Source organism: Botryllus schlosseri, chromosome 10 (genome assembly GCF_051294905.1).
Source record: "Botryllus schlosseri isolate E-star chromosome 10, Bs_hap1, whole genome shotgun sequence".
NCBI classification, from domain to species: domain Eukaryota; kingdom Metazoa; phylum Chordata; class Ascidiacea; order Stolidobranchia; family Styelidae; genus Botryllus; species Botryllus schlosseri.
Genome location: NC_137245.1, coordinates 14,169,174 through 14,186,233, shown reverse-complemented (window position 1 = coordinate 14,186,233; position 17,060 = coordinate 14,169,174). Strand labels below are relative to the sequence as shown.

The following is a 17,060-nucleotide window of genomic DNA, read 5'->3' as shown; positions in this document are numbered from 1 at the left end:
AACATCTACAATAAAACGAAATGCAGGTTGCAAAGTTTTTGACTTTATATAGGCACTGATTTGCAATATATATTCAGTATCGTGCTTTCGTGATAACTGATAATCTAATTTTCATGATTTTCTTCCTCTAATACTATATTGATTTATGATGTATGATCATTTTTTACACTGGTTATCTTAGTAATGAAATATATGTGTAGTTAGATTGTGTAATGTTGTGTAATGTTTAAGATATTTTGCTTTTGTTATGTCGCCACCGAACGCTATTGTTGTTCCCAGGTTTGGTGTGGATACTTGTCAACGCTGCACCTGTAACGGCAACATCGATTCTAATGCCGTCATGAACTGCGACACTACAACAGGCGACTGCCTGAAATGTATCTACAACACGACGGGGCTTCGGTGTGAAAACTGTTTGGAAGGTTACTACGGAAACCCGCTCAGCACGGTGCACGAGGAACGGTGCCAAGGTAATGTTAATGGAAACGTGCTAATGTCTATGTTCATGATGGTGATATTTAATAAACTCATTCCATATTACAGCTTGTGAGTGCTACTCTCTCGGAAGCACAAACTCTCTTCGTTGTGACCCGGTCAACGGACAGTGCAGTTGCCTTCCAAACGTGGCAGGTCAGTATTTGCGTGAGCGTATAAGAGCATCGTGACAATTTTCAAACCAACCTATTGATATCTTTCAGGACAACGCTGTGATATGTGTAAGGAAGGCTACTGGGATCTGAACAGCGGCACGGGATGCGTGGCTTGTCGGTGCGACCCGATCGGCGCTACCACGGGCAAGTGTGACCAGGACAGCGGGCAGTGCGCCTGCTTGCCGGGCGTACGCGGTCAGCGGTGCGATGTATGTGAAGATAATTACTACAACCTCACCCGTCAAGGATGTACAGGTAAAGCAGTGTCCGGCGGCGATTTGTAATTTGACTTGGTACAGGAATATAGATTTTGTGTACTGGGTCTAGTAGAGCTTTAATCTGCAGACGCGTATAGTCGGTCCTGTCAAAATTCAACTTTCCGTCAGTTCATCGACCCATATCGAATTGACAACTATCGCAGATCCGCGTGATAGCTGCTAGGTAACATATGAATATCTTATGCTTCCTTTTTTGCCTTCGATAATATTCTTATCACGTGCTTATACGAGATATGGCGATCTAACGATACAATTTGATTTTCGCTGACGTTCGAATATTATTCAAAATTTGCAATAATATCTTGTATGCTTCGATAGCTGTCATATTGCTATATTGACCAGAGGTGGTCAGTAATCAAGTATCTACCTCTTATTTTCGGAAGCACTGCGTACAAAATACGCTCTTCCCGCCCAATATTTGATTTAAAACGTGTGATGTCATTGTGGCCGACTGTGGAGACAATGTGTGCGTCTCATGTCGTTAGTCGGCATTTTTGGCAGTCCCATGTCAAACTGCTATGTGCTGAGATATTTTGTGTGTGGCAGCTTGCGAGTGTAACGCGTTGGGCAGCGAGAGCCTGCAATGCAACGAAGACGGCTCGTGCGACTGTAAGCCGGGCGTGTACGGCATGAAGTGCGACCAATGCGAGGAGAATTTTCACGACCTATCACAAGGCTGCATCGGTAAGTTGAAATCGTTTTGTAACGATCTGTGAACATACGAGTATGGAACACTTATTTGGGTTAATGCACTGCTCTTTAAATATGACATGAATGTTAAATGTTTCTATAATGATGCGTTTTATATAAAGAATGCCCCGCCTGCTATGGACTGGTGCAAGACGCTGTTCAAATCCACCGCGGTGAGTTGGACCGACTCGAACACTTGGTGGCGACCATCGGCGATGCTCCGCCTACCGGGGGAGACGACTTCACGAAACAATTAGACACGCTTAAAGACACCCTGATAGAAGTCAAAGACCAAGCAGATCAACTTGCAGGTATTTTGGGTTATCTTGATCAGGAGCTCACAACCAGGAGCTCCAAGTCTACCGTACTATCATGAAATATACGCATTAGAATTTTACAAAAATACTAGTACAGTAATAAGCTATCTGTTAGTGCTATCTTGAGTTTACTTCTCTTTGTTTTACAAAGCTAAGCAAATCGCACCCTAATGAAATAGCCGTGCCATTGCTGTTGCTTTTCCCATGGTCACGTCTTTGCGAATGTGGGTTTTCTACGATGGTACTTTATGAGACCAAGCGGGACACTGTCTTGGATATTCATTATCCCACGAGACAGGTTTTTTCCATCACCAAGCCAGCAAGTAAAACTTTGTCAAAGCAAAATTAAGCTCAACCATCAAATTAATCGGATATGTTATAGCCAATTAATGTACCTACTATCAGTTTTTCAGTTGAAATACCATTTCTCATTTTTTGAAAGTTTGAAGCAAATAGGGGGGCATTGATTTTTCAAAATTTTCCACAACTAGCTAACTAAACTAATTAGATTCAACTCTGAAGCAAGTCATTAATCGGATTGGCTTTCCTCATTAACAACAGTACCAGTTTGAATTGGGATAGCTTTCTACCCCAAAAACCCGCTCACTGGCTACGCCACTTTTAGTAGTAATGACATTGAGCTAGCAATGGCTGCAAGAACATCGCACAACAAAACGCCGGTATCACGATTCACGCCAAACGACGACCCGTGTTTTCTAGTCGTTTTGCAACTAATTTTTTTTAAATGTGCCAACTGGAGCTAGAACTATTCACTTTTCAAAATCTACAACAAGAATTACTCAAAAGTGTCGAAATTGGTAGTTTGTACAAGTCTGGCAGGGGCATCACTGCTAATTCAATGCTAGATTGGATACGATAACCGGCGTCGCCTTTCCTTCCAGACAAGAGAAACGACCTGAACACCAAGGTGGACGAGGTCAACGACAAAATATCCGTGCTGGTCGTGAAAGTGGCCAGCGCCGAAGGCAACGTGGACTCTTGCGCTTCCCGCGTGGAAGACGCCAACCGCACCATGGTGGCCACCAAGGAGCTCATGACGCAAATTGACGAATCGCTGGAGCGTGCCAACGCAAAGCTGGTCGAGGTTGGCTTCACCGTTTGCTTTTTGTATTCATTTAAATTTAGGCGACGCAATGTATGGTTTATTAAGCCAGGTGTATCACAGTACTTCGACTGTCCGAAGGTTTTTTTACCTCACTTCTTACTCAAGTTATTATGATTTTAGATCACTACTACTTCTACTTCACGGTTTTCAGTTTTTCGGACAAAACTTGGCCTGGAATAATTACTTTTTATCTAATTTGTAAATCGATATTTGTAGTTGTATTTGAGTAGACATGTACAATGTTATTTCTATTTCTACTTTGACCACCTCTGGGCGCCAAAGAGAATAGGCTTAGAATGACTGGGCTACGTTACGTCCTCGCCGCTTGAAAGAGCACTACTCTCTGCATACGGTGCGGTCTCGAATTAAAGTAAAGAGTGAAAAACATTTAGTCAGCAGCCCTTTTCCTCTGAAAGTCATCGTATTCGTACTGCAACTAAATGATTTTCACGGGTGGTGCCATTTCATCTCGCCCATCTCTGTGGTATCGAAATCACGCTTCCTCGCTTCTTGATGAAACTTCTGACACGCATTTCTTCGCTTTTGCACTTTATCAACACGGTTGCCCAGTAGGGCTGTTCAAAAATAACTTTTTCTTCTGGATTCCAGCCATTCAGGCAGTGAATTGTCAGGTTACCCTGAAAAACGCTGCTCACCAAATTTGGTTCAATTCTATCAAGTATAAGGCTCCGCAGATCCAATTAAAATTTTTATAATGAAAAATTAAAAAAAAAAATTTCAAATTTTTCTGTCGATCCCACGAAATTGTTGAGCTGTCTTCAAAGACGATGCAAAACAAATTTGAGTCAATTCGAACTAGTAGAAGCGGAGTTATTGGAGTTTTTCGTTGATAATTCTCGGATTATCCTTGATCGGTGATAATCCGAGGATTATCAACGAAAAACTCCAATAACTCAGCTTCTACTAGTTCGAATTGACTCAAATTTGTTTTGCATCGTCTTTGAAGACAGCTCAACAATTTCGTGGGATCGACAGAAAAATTTGAAATTTTTTTTTTTAATTTTTCATTATAAATTAAAAATTTTAATTGGATCTGCGGAGCCTTATACTAGAGAGAATTGAACCAAATTTGGTGAGCAGCGTTTTTCAGGGTAACCTGACAATTTAATGCCTGAATGGCTGGAATCCAGAAGAAAAAGTTATTTTTGAACAGCCCTATTGCCCAGTCATCAAGATAGTTGTTAACCAATGTTGTGATGGAATTTTAGATAGCGGTCCATCGATATTATACAGAAATTCCACAAAGGTTTAGGAAGCGATGATGCATTACCTCAATACCATAGAGATTTTGTGTTCTGCAATTCGAATATGGTGGCTTTCTGAGGAAAACGGTTCGTGTCCAAAAATATTTCCGCACTTTCAACTTAAGAGTACAGTGTCCCTTTAACAATGAAACTAGGATGGATCCAAGATACCATCCAAATACATCCTGTTGTCACGGTATTCAGAATCGAATCACTCAGGTACTCGATTTTGCCCAGCCCTAATTATGAGTCGCTCAATGAATCCATTCTCGTTAAAAACAAATACTTCTCCGCAGGCTTCGGACTATATTGACCAAGCTAAGTCGATCGCCCTGGACAGTTTGTCGAAAGAGAATAACATGACGCGTCTCGCGGACGAAGCCGAAGCGATTGCAGACCAGTGAGTTGGTTGTTTTATCGGGCCTCTCAACATCTACCCATTTTAAACAATCGCTTACCCGCACAGGCACGAGCAAGAGTCCGGATCTGTCGTGTCCACGGCGCAACACGCCCTCGACACGTCGACGAAGGCGCTGAACGCTATTCAAGATTCTATCGCGACGTTGAATACATTGATCGACTCATTTGACGAAATGCGAGTGTGAGTGTGATATTATATGTCTAGCAATCGTTGTAGCTATACGAGAACAAAACTGGTACCGGAATGTCGTTTAATAGCGAGATTGGCGTACTTTGTGATGGAATTCATTTGCACTAGACTCTAAAATGCTAATAAACTAGTTGTAATTTGCTGAACACTGGATCACCTATTGGCAGGATCCTTATTTATAAGATTTTTCCTTGTTTTGAAGAGTGTTGGCTTATAAACCAGGTTGTCACTTTGACCCAGTCCTCAAGTCAAAAAAGGACAAATCTTAAAAGAGAGGCATCGTCTTTTGGGGTGAAGACTAACAGACAGACAGACATTGATTGGTTCGTTAAAAGACAAAATTTGACTGGAGGTGACGAAATGACCTGAAAGGTCTTGTTACTTGTCACCTCCATGACAGTGAAGCAATACAGTATGATTTTAAACATTTTAACAGTGGACAGTCTGCAAATGTAGGATAACAGGAGAAGAAAAACAGAAATACAAATAAATAACAAAAACGGCAGTCATGGCAACATGCTAGTTGTAACAATATACATGTGGAATCAATAACCAGTGGCATAATACACGAAACATACAACAATACTCATTCAGCACTTAGAAAAAGGGTAATTCAGGTATTGGATTTTATGCTGAGGCAATTTTTTTAAATTATCAGCGACACTTCCAAATACTCAGTAGACTGTTGAGTCAATCTTGAGTTCATGCAGTGAACATTATGCGATACAGATCATCAGATTTTGCTGACATCGTAGAATAACCTCTTATATATTAGTACGGTATGGCCACCCTCCTGTCTATTGGTGACAAGGTATTTGGTTACAATAGAACCCGACTGCCGAACGCCATCGCTCGCCGCGACGACCTGGCGATTTACGCGGAGCAAACCTTGGAGAAAACAAAGGCGGCTAAGAAGAACGCGACGCAGCTGCTGACGGAGGCTGAAAAACTTATCCTGCCCGATTACAACGTCGACGATCTGGAAGCTGAAATCGAGCTGGTCGACGAGAACGCGGAAGGCTTAGGCCCAGAGGTAAGGTTGGTTTTGTTATCTGAGCGCCGGTATAACGCTATTCATCGCGTATGTGTTATACAGATGTGATCAGAAGCTACTTATACCACAATACCTTTCTGTAACGAAAAATTTATACTTTTTCGTAGTAATCAGGTAGGTTTTGCCCACATTAGGACTACTTACGCTTCTACTTGAACAGTTTTTTTAGGTAAAACCGTTGACATGTTACACTTTGGATTTACGAAAAATCGAAAGTAATATTGCGACAACTTTGTGAATGGATTTTTGATGACGATTTGGCCCATAAGGAACGGAATAGCCCATGAGTCGCAGTAGCCGAAGTAAATTAGACCTATAAATCGTTAGTCGTTTTGTCTTATTCACTGATATATATCTTGCATTTTCTGAATTATCCACATCTGATTAACTGCTGAAAGTTGCGGTATCGGAATTAAGTTTCGAAAATTGTACCGGCATCTAGTTTGCATCAGTGCTGCAAATATAAACTGCCAATTTTAGGGCTAGTGACTTCTAAACTAGTGAAAAAGTCTCTGATGCCTTGGCCTAATCTATTTCTCCAACCTACTCCAGTATTTTCCTACTTCTCCGCCAGGTACTTTTTCCTGAACTCAAAACCATTACTTCTCTTTGTTCTTGATTAATGTCGATGTTTCTTTTGACTATCTCTGCATGTATGCGGGTTTAGTGCTTAATTTTGAACGATGAAATGACTTTGCTTGTTACTTTCGAAACCACTCTGATGCTGCACAATCTAGTTGGCTTTCCGTCGCTAGCTGCCTAGCCCCAGATTTTGGAAAAGTTCATTCTGGTCTGCTCATGAATTGTTCCATTTGTGTGTAAATCGCTTTGTTACGTTGTCACAGGTGATCAAAATATGAAACTAGGTTATCGGTAGGCGCCTATGGCATGATATTGGGCAGATAGCCTTCCTGATATACCCAGGGTTGCCATCAACATGGACGGAAAATGACAGTCTAACTCAGTGGTTCCCAACATTTTTCGACCCATCGCCCCCTTATCAAGCTCAACACCGATCATCGCCCTCCAAATTTTGTGTACCGAAAAATGGGCGTACAAACTGTAATCACCGGTGGGTTGACTAAAAAAAAATGTCAACTTTCCGGCTCGATGTCGATTTTGACGCGTCATTGCCGCCCTATCTCCCCCTTCGCTATTTTTGCCCCCCTATCGCCCCCTTCGTCATTTTTGCCCCCCCCCCTAGAGGGCGATATTTGTCCACGTTGGGAACCACTGGTCTAACTGCGGAATTTTTCAAGTGATTACTAAAAAAGTTGTTCGTGGCTCGTTTGGGAAGTTGGTGACTAAACAAAGTTCCTCACTTTCGCCCAGTTCTAACTGAAGCCTCTTGTGGGCCTTTAAAATGGGGCAAAAGTCGGAAGGCCAAGTCAAAAGTTGGGACAAATCTTATAAGAACATTGTAATTTCATAAGGACTCATCTTAGAAATAACGACGGTATGTGAACCTCGGCTATAGGCTACCCCCGATTTCAGCCACCGACAGACTTCTGTTGTGCGGTCTTGTAACGGTGCTAATGGCGTATCTTCTTGCAGAGAACGGATCTGAACGAAGAATTCATGGACGGCTATCTCATGATTCAAGCCGACATTGATCGCGCTAATTTCCTTCTCGGCAATTCGAAATCTACTCAAGACGTAAGTTTCCATTCGCTAGAGGGGACCACGAACTGCGTGTTAATATATCTTCTGGTTTTGCGTTATCGTGTTCTCCCGAGGCACGATGTTGTATTTTTTACAGCTCAACCAACTATCATTCGCCATCAATTTTGTAAGATTAGCTTCAGCGTTTAGTTACTCCAGTTTGAGGTCAGAAATTTGTGATCTGTGATTTTGAAACAGATATCGTTGAGCCGCTCGCAATTACACTAGCCACATTGAAATTCATTTGGATCTCTCACGGCTGTAGCTGCACATTGGGGCTGTTTAAAAGTTTTTTCTACATTATTTCTCTGACTAGGTTAGGAAATTTTGCGCTGCCTATAACGCTTCACACCAAATTTGACTCAATTCCAGCTGGTAGAAACCAAGTTCTTACAATATAAAATTTCAACCATGATATAAAAGAATAGTGTTTACTGTAACAAATTCTGTCACTTCGCCATGACAAAGCATTGTGTTCTACGAACGCCTGAAGAGAAAGTGACGCTTTTTCACACAATATCATCTTGAGATTGGCCTGTGATAGCGTTTCGATAAAGTTATTGCTAATTACAGGAACAAATATGATGCTGATTCGCTGGAAATTAGTCCACTTCATTAAGATGACCACGTTGAAATGACTGGTATTCGACTCTGCTGCGTCATTCCCGTTGTCTCTTAGTGTTGACCCTCCTTTACTTTGTGACTTCCATGGCGAGTTGGATAGCACGTGAAGCTCTGTATATGCAATGCACATTTATTTTTTGTAGACAACCGACCTTTTGACGGCGCAAGCCCACGGCGCGTTGGGCAAGGCCACGGAAGCTGTGGAAAGGGGCAACGCGGCCTACGAATCTCTGCTGGAAACCGAGGCTTCGCTCAAAGGTAGCTTAGTAGAGAATTGCCATTTATAATAAAGAGTTTGTAGCAAGTGCCAGGGCTGGGTGAAATCTCTAGTAACTAGTCGATAGTAGTCTTGAATCGGGATTTCGTGTATCAATAAATTTGATGTCGTACTCTCCATAGCAAAAATTTTGAAGAGTTGATATATGTACCTTTCAGAGATCACAAATGAAATATTGCCAGTTCGACTTGATCAGAAATAATTTCGTATGAGTCCGCCACAATTTTGACATAATATGTTATAGAAAACGCCTTTGTTGATCACTACTTCACAGAAATGTAGTTTTATGAACATGTGCCCTTTGCCGTTTGTTTTGGACGCTGCGGTGTGTAAAAGATATTTCCAAGATGTAAGAACTGAGCGTTCGAAAAAAATCGAGTCTCACTACTCTACTAAAAATCAATACTTGGTTCATATTCGAGAACTCTCGAATTATGGTGCCAGGCCCGGAAAATGGGTAGAATTGAAGTTTCGGCTGGCTCTCCGGAGACACGTTGAAACCGAACTTAGAATACATCACTTCGCTCTAGTGTTTATTCAATTGAAATTTGCCGGATTAAGTAGTTTATTTATCTAATATTTCACACTGCAACTTGCTGATGTAACACAGTAGTTCTGATTTTTGAGCCATCGCCCTTTTCGTAAGCCCGTCGATACATCTTTATCGCTTAGCTAGCTAGAGGTAGTCTATAAGAGTACTTCTACCTTACCATTGTACACAAGTAGGTGTAATATACCTGTTTCCCTTAGGCAAGTAGGATTATTTGCATACTGCTTCTACTGCGACAGTTTTAATGTGTGACATTGTCATGGGAAAAGTTTTTTTAACTAATGTGTTGCTATAAAGTTTAGACAATTCCTAGAATTCAAATATTGGAATCGCTGTAATGCGAAGCAAATTTCCCCTATTTAATAATTTTCATCTCTCGCGGGCTGGGATTAGTCGAGCGTTGCGGCGCTTTTCTATCAACATCCATACACAAATTGGACTTGGCAAGAAACCAAACAGTTGACTAGATATAATGGACTGAAATTTTTAGCATTTTTGCCTTCACAAGAATCTTCGAAATCATCATCGGTGTAGATTGCTGTACTAGATTGCGACGATGAAACGACAGGAAGTTGTCTTGGAGTAGTCTTTGAAATTGATCAAACCTGGGTTGAACTGAGGTGGCATTGAGTACCCTTGCTGATACGTCACGGTACACACGGTCGCTGCTGTTAGAATCTTATGTTTTTGCTGTACTGAGGACAACAGTAACAAGGATTTTGATCTATTCCCAGCGTTCTCGGACCAGATTGAGAACAACGAGGCGCAGGCCACTTCGTCGTTGGAACGCGTCCCCGAAATCCAGGCCACCATCGACGAAGCCAACCGGAAGAGCAACAAGTCTAAGACGTCGCTGGGCAAGGCTCGCGAAATCTCGGAACAGGCCAGAGGCAAGGCGCAGAACGCGCAGAGCATCGCCTTGGACGTGCAAGAGGTAAATAGCTGTAGTTGCGATGCTATAGATGTGATGCCAATCCAAGCAACCATTACCTTTCACTTTACAAGATGTAAGAGGTAGTGCTTCTGAAACTATTTACGTAATCTAAAAACACAACCACCCGCTTCGTTCAAGTAGGAGAAAAAAACCTCTGGAGCTCTCCTAGAACTGTATATTAAGGGTCTTCAAAAATGACTTTTTTTCTCAAATCGTACTGGCTACTTGATAAAATTGTTAGGTTACCTAATTTAAGCCGGCACACCAAACTTGGTTCAATTCCAACCAGTAGCCGCTTTGCTGCAGGAGAAAAAAGTTTCTATTCATTATATAAAAAATATAGAACAAAAAATTTTAAAATTATCTGTTCACCCCATGAAAGTGGTAGGTTGTCTATGTCTATAGAAACGATGTTCACCAAATTTGGTTCAATTCCAACCAGTGGAAGCGGAGTTATTGCCGTCGAAAAATTTGGATTATGAATAAAATAGTATTTGCGGTGACCAATTCTTTAACTATTTATTATAGTGGGGCCCACCGTAAATACTATTTTATTCAAATCCAAATTTTTCGACGGCAGTAACTCCGCTTCCACTGGTTGGAATTGAACCAAATTTGGTGAACATCGTTTCTATCGACAACCTAACACTTTCATGGGGTGCACAGAAAATTTTAAAATTTTTCGTTATACATTTTTATATAATAATTGGAAACTTTCTTCTCCTGTAGCAATGCGGCTACTGGTTGGAATTGAACCAAGTTTGGTGTGTAGGCTTAAATTAGGTAACCTAACAATTTTATCAAGTAGCCCTACTAGCCCTACTCTACTGACCCCTACTGTAAATAGCAGACGCGCTTGTCGCTGCCCATCAGTGTTGGGATCAAGTCACTACCCTCGAGCCACGAGTCATTGCACATTTTGACTCGGGTCAAGTCAAGTCAATCGATTTTCGAAGGTCACTCGAATCAAGTCGAGTCAAGTCACAATTCAGTCAACTTGAATTTTGATGATTCGAAGTCGTTACATTTTGCTCGTTGCTTGAAAAACAAACTAATTGGCTCTTTATCTTGAATCAAACAACGAATATAAAGTTAAATACGGGCAAAAAGGCGCTGTATCACCCACGCACACGTAGAACTGCTAATTAAATACGTGATTAACTGTAGAGCTACATGCTACAGTCTGCAATCATCATCCAAACTCAAGGATCGACGGACCTTGCTATTAGAATAATCTACTAGTACTGCAACGTAATCTGCGATCATTTCGATTGCGGTCAATTTATTTGTGAAGTAACAATGGAGGATCAGTGAAATGTACAATCACTGAATGACTGGTTGATCTCACAAGTGACGCCGGCGTATTGCGAGCAATCCGAACATACACAGGATTCAATCGATACCGTTTACTTGATGACTTGAAATTGACTCGTGAATTTTGCGTCGAGTCGCGAGTCAATCCATATTTCTGAAGCGCCGAGTCAAGTCAAGTCAAGTCATTTTTTCAAAGTGACTCGAGTCAAGTCAAGTCACACGAAAAAGTTGACTCGAGTCGAGGGGACCCTCTTATTTTTGAATCTTGTATTATGACGTGTCGCTTCCCCTCAGCAATCCAAGAAGATTCGTTACGGCGCGGAGGATTCGCTTGTCGACGTGCGAGAGGCGCAGAATGACGTCAACGGATTGAAAGGCAAAGTGACCGAGACGGAAGAAGCGATCGCGAGGGAGGAGGTCATTACTAACCAAAGCACATCCGCCGTTGCTGAGGTGAGTGATTTGGGGCAAACTAACTTACACCAAACGTGGTGATAGCATGCCACCACTATCGCCACGGTGATAGAACATGGTGTTGAACATACGAAATGCAATATTTCAGTGTAAGTAACCTGTGTACAGATCAGTAACTCGGTTACAGATCATTCTGAGAGGACACACAAGCAGTGCCTTCAAAGCCGTAACGTGTCTACATTCACCGTCGTTGACTGTCCTAATGATCAGTTACCGGTTCTAATCTTAACCCTAGCCCACTACAATGATTCGCCATGGCCAAGAGTCATCATTAAGGGTCGCACGCTGATTTTTCCGCTTCAATGATAAATTGGATACTGCGGCTTTCTACTGGATACGCAGGAGTGAGCAGATTAGTCGGCGTTTTTACTTGAGCAGAAGTTAAGCCATGAATTTCTACTCAATTACAAGCAGGAATTAAAGATGTCAAAACTACTTTCAATGGGGAGTACTGGGGAAATTTTAGAAAGCGGTGGTTAGTACTGTCGTTTAGCTACTTCCGAAATTGCGAGATGCAAAACGATTCATGCCATTACGAATAAGTTCAATTTCCAAATGGTTCATTGTGATTCACAGGCGCAGAAAGAGGCCGCCGCCGCCAAGGCCAAAGCTACCGCGGCCAAAGCCAAGGTTGCAGAAGTACTCGCCCGTCTCAGCCAGCTGCATTCCGATCTAGGTAACTTATCACGTTTCCAGAAGACTTGGACCACTATAGACATTTATATTCGTCAAATTAGATAAATTAAAGTGAAATGACGGTAATCTAGTTCTAATCTAATTTGTGAAATGTTTCTATCCTCTAATATTAACTATAATTTCTTTCTTTCACACAACTCCGATTTGATATGAAATGAACTCGATTTATGTTGCATTTCTTTAAATCGAGATTTTGATTCAATTTCCGAGTTTTTGCGAATGTACCGATTCTAATTTTAATCTAGTTTGGGAAAATTGTGTCATTATAATTCTAATTCTGATGTAATTTGAAAAAACTGGAAATTTCTCGTCCTGTGCAACTCTGGTTGCGAGTAACAAACCTCCAATCGCAGAAAACCTGGAAGACCTGGACGAAGCCGAGATGTCAGAGCTTGAAGGCCAGTTTGTCAGCCTACAGCGTCAAGTCGACGAGGCCAACATCGAAGCGGAGATCGCATCACTGCAGGCCGACGTAGCCGAGCAACAGAAGACTATCGAAGCCTACGACCAAGAGCTGGCGTACCTTCGCGCCGACGTGGCCAACGTCGAGCGCATCGACCAGGCGCTGCCAACCGACTGCGTGGCCGCCGACCGGCCTGTAGAGCAGCGGTGAGCGGCGACACGCGCGCTCGAAACCACGCTGCGTCGAAATTTCCAAACAGAAAAATATCGTAAATTCCAAACGGATAAAAGAAACTAAACGAGATACTAACCGCGAAGTGCTGAATTTACTCAATCCGTTAAAATACGTTGACGTCGGCGTCTTCCCTGATTTTTTTGAGAGCGGAAGGTTTGTATTGCCGACGGCCACATTCATTTTAAATACACATGTACCCAGCAATGCGGGTCTCGCTATTTGTAACGCTTTCGAGCCCATTATAGTCCGCCATTTCGGCGCTGGCGCACCGGTGGAATGTATCGCGTCGTTGTTTTTCTTACTATTCACACTTTATTACGTCTTTAATAACGAATTTGCCTTAACATTATCTATATTTTATTGTGAAGCTCGTAGCGGATAAAGCGTTGGTTGTCTCACTTCACTGGCCTATTTTGGATGATAATTATCGATTCGGACTAATTAGGAAATTTAACTGCGTGCATTTTATCATGCCAGTCAATTTTATCCGCACGCTTTCTCTCGGCCTTCCTGAGATTAAAATGGTTTGCGAAGCCGCAATATTCGAAGCAGGCTACCTCCATTTTGAACCTCGCTGAACCCTACTCGTCCCCGACCGGTTGTTTCAAGACAGTGCCTCGCTTCTACCCGTTTTGTATTTTTCAAGATTCGTGCCTTTTTGAGATTGAACTTCAATCCGACAAATTAGACTTACTGCTGTGTGTTCTTGTGGGCGAAGCCGATGGTGCGATAGATATGGCTCTCATCTCTCCGTGATATTGGATTTTGGTGTGTGTCTTGTTAAGAACTTCATAGACATCACTGTCGCGGTTGTTGCTCAGCCTAGCTATTCTCACCGACTGCGTCACCGTGTGTGTTTTTGATTTTTAAGCTGCCATATATTTGACGCCGTTCTTTTCACGTCTGCGTTTTACATGTTTTCCCGAGGTGGAGACCATCAGTAACCGTTCATTTATGTATCGTCGCCCCTTCGTTATACGTTATTTTCTTGCATGTTAGTCTTGAAAGGCCTTTGGATACAGCATCGAATGGGAGTCGCAAGTCGCCGCACTGCGTCTTCCATCTTTTTTACTTCTCTTTTCTCCATACCCTATTTTCATATGTGTTCTGCGCGGTTGGTGATGATGCGTGTTGCGTGTGTGTGTCTGGGCGTATGCAACTGCGTCGGATTGTGTGATTTTTGTGGTCGTTGTCGGTATCGCGGTCCTTCCGGTTTATGTTGTAGCTGCGAGAAGCCTTGGAATTTTCGTTTGAACAAATGTTTTCGGACGACGCCGTTTCTGTTATCCCGCGTACCTACCGAAAATGACATTGCAGGCATCTATCTTGAAATATATAACCGATAAACTACACCGCGTCTTCCTCTGCTTGGTCTTGTTCCGGAAGCTAAAACGTCGAATTTACAGGGGTCAGAATTAGGCAGCTAATATGTCGAAAAACTGGTACAAGAAGAAGAGGGGGGCGAACAACGATAGAAGAAGCACAGGCAGGACTGGGAATATGAAAGCAGAGTTGGTTGGGGACTATTCACACTATGAATGGTTAGTTCCTTGAATCCTTAAGTGATTGACCGGGATCAGTAAAAGCACGTAGCTCATCAATCCGCAAGCATCACTCACAGAGCAAACGATCCCAAGCATAACCAAAAGAAAGTGTTCAACACAATACTAACGGCGATGTCAAACACTCAAAATATCGGGTACCGTGCCGTCCTCGCCCATGTTCAAAGTTAATAGTTGGTGCGGCACATAGCCTTTCTGTACCTCATGTTTAGTGTTGCCGCGGCCGCTGAGTATTGCACGTAAAATTGATTGGTTGATTGCGTGCGCCCTGATTGTAGTTTAGGCTTTAGTTTAGCTTTAGTTTACTTTAGCTTAGCTTAGTTTAGCTTTAACTTTAGCTTAAGCTTCAGTTTAGCTTTACTGTAGCTTAGTTTAGCTTTTTTTTCGAAATTTCACTCGCTTAATGATAAAATTGTCAGGTTGCCTAAAAAGTGCTACACACCGAATTTGGCTCAATTCCTGCCAGTGAAGGCCGTACAATCTTAATTTGAAATTTCGACCATTTTTGAATTTATAGTACGGTGGCAAATTTCGACACTTTGATATGACCAAATGTCGTGTTCCAGGAATGCCTGATGCTTTTTTCAGGTGTTTACATCTTGATACTGGGCTGTGATAGAGTTGGTATTATGAAATTGCTAATTAATGAAAAATTAATTTGACACTGATTTGATGGGAATGAGTCAACGAAATGGAAATAGTCTCGTTAAAACGATCGTGATATATACAGCAAATAAAATAGTAGTAAGGCTGAAATCGGGCACCATGAAGAGAAAATGAACTGACGCACAGGTAAAATACAGCAAAATAGATTTCCCGGGTAAATATCGATACCCGAAAGTATCCTTCTATCGTGCCGATGTAGATTTGACGACGTTGTGGCTGTATTCTACGCAATGCGTTATGATATTTGATTTTCACGACTCCTTCTACAAGGCGAATTACAAATGATGGGGCATCATTTTCCAATTTTAGCGGATCCGCAACCAGTGGCGTAGCAGCATGTAGGCTACTGCCGTTTGTGACTTTCGTTGAAAATGCCACCCCTCCCGCCTATAAGTAGACCGCAGCAAATTTCGACATAGTTTCATGTTCAAGCAATCTTTTCAATCCTGTATAATAAAAATGCGGATAAAAAATCCAAGTGTAGCTCTTGTGTATGAGTCAGCAACTATATAATAAAGAGATTGAACTTACTAATTTTGTCATTGCACACTATCCTGATTACAAGCACATACACTCTTACTACTAATAGACATTGGTCATAAATGGAACGACCATAGCCTATGTCTAGTCTACATGTACTTAATCAAGTATTCAAGGATTGGGACTTGCAGTCTTTCTTAATCATTTGTTCGACCCAAACAGCTAAGCTACACTACAAATATTTTTAATTAATTAATTTAATCAAGTGGGAAGCATCGTTTGGTCGTATTTACATCATTTTTACAATTTTACAAAACCAGCCGATGCATTTGCTCTGTCACAGTATCATGGTATAATTCCAAAAATTGCATCAATTTTGACTGCATCGCGAAAACGCATATTGCGATTTTCTTCCCCTCTGCAACTGAGTTGAAATTTGCAAGTAATGTCTAATTTTATGTATATCATGGGTGGGCAACTTTTTCGGCCAAAAGGACACCTGAGATTTACGAACCATTGCGCGGGCAACTGGAATGTTGATAATCTTTTTTTAGTCGTCCGATAGGAGCGAACCGAATTAGGTAACATTGCCAACAAGACTTATATCAATACGCTCCAAAATTGATAACAATATGTCATGCAATTGCGCAGTGCGCAATCAGGCCCTGGTCGCGTGAAGCGCGAAATTTTTTTGCAAGATAATGACTGAATTATATCAATAAATATGTTGCTAACATATAGGCTACATTGTGGGTCGCATCTGCATAGGCCTACTTCTGGGCTCATTTGGCAAGGACAGGATTATCCGACGTTCAGACATAGCAAAATCGACGGTATCAGTCAGTCAGTTAGTCAGGTTTATTAATATTTTCATCGTTTCAAAACATCACAAGACTGCGATACAATGAAAAGATAGGAGGGTGTCGAAACAACTTGGAGTAGCCATTAAGATCAGACACCCACCTTAGCCTAGGCGAAGTAAATAAGAGGCATGCACAATTGCACACTGAATGAAAAGTAATGCAGAGAAATATAAGACGCAAGCGACAAAATGGGGTGGCATGTGGCGGAGGGCGAGGTCGATGTTAGGTCGTGGTCCGGTAATCCTGAAGACTGGCTAGTGTTGATTTAGAAGAAATTGCTTGTATTTCGACTTGAATGCGGACATGCTCGACGACTGACGGATAGCCGGCG

The 17,060-nt window shown here is 41.9% G+C and overlaps 1 protein-coding gene across 1 annotated transcript in view; it reads left to right on the top strand.

Annotated features, from left to right (window-relative positions):
- Window positions 1-14,508, top strand: part of LOC145448067 (laminin subunit gamma-1-like) — a 142,912-nt gene extending 128,404 nt beyond the window's left edge. Inside the window, exons 16-30 of the mRNA XM_080326392.1 lie at window positions 280-470; window positions 544-630; window positions 699-905; window positions 1,475-1,612; window positions 1,741-1,929; window positions 2,838-3,040; window positions 4,623-4,726; window positions 4,793-4,927; window positions 5,765-5,969; window positions 7,545-7,646; window positions 8,420-8,534; window positions 9,838-10,037; window positions 11,646-11,804; window positions 12,402-12,501; window positions 12,875-14,508. Coding sequence (XP_080182518.1) covers window positions 280-470; window positions 544-630; window positions 699-905; window positions 1,475-1,612; window positions 1,741-1,929; window positions 2,838-3,040; window positions 4,623-4,726; window positions 4,793-4,927; window positions 5,765-5,969; window positions 7,545-7,646; window positions 8,420-8,534; window positions 9,838-10,037; window positions 11,646-11,804; window positions 12,402-12,501; window positions 12,875-13,134 — 2,395 coding nt within the window. The 3' untranslated portion in view covers window positions 13,135-14,508. The remainder of the gene's footprint in view (window positions 1-279; window positions 471-543; window positions 631-698; window positions 906-1,474; window positions 1,613-1,740; window positions 1,930-2,837; window positions 3,041-4,622; window positions 4,727-4,792; window positions 4,928-5,764; window positions 5,970-7,544; window positions 7,647-8,419; window positions 8,535-9,837; window positions 10,038-11,645; window positions 11,805-12,401; window positions 12,502-12,874) is intronic.
- The last annotated feature ends 2,552 nt before the right edge of the window (window positions 14,509-17,060 follow it).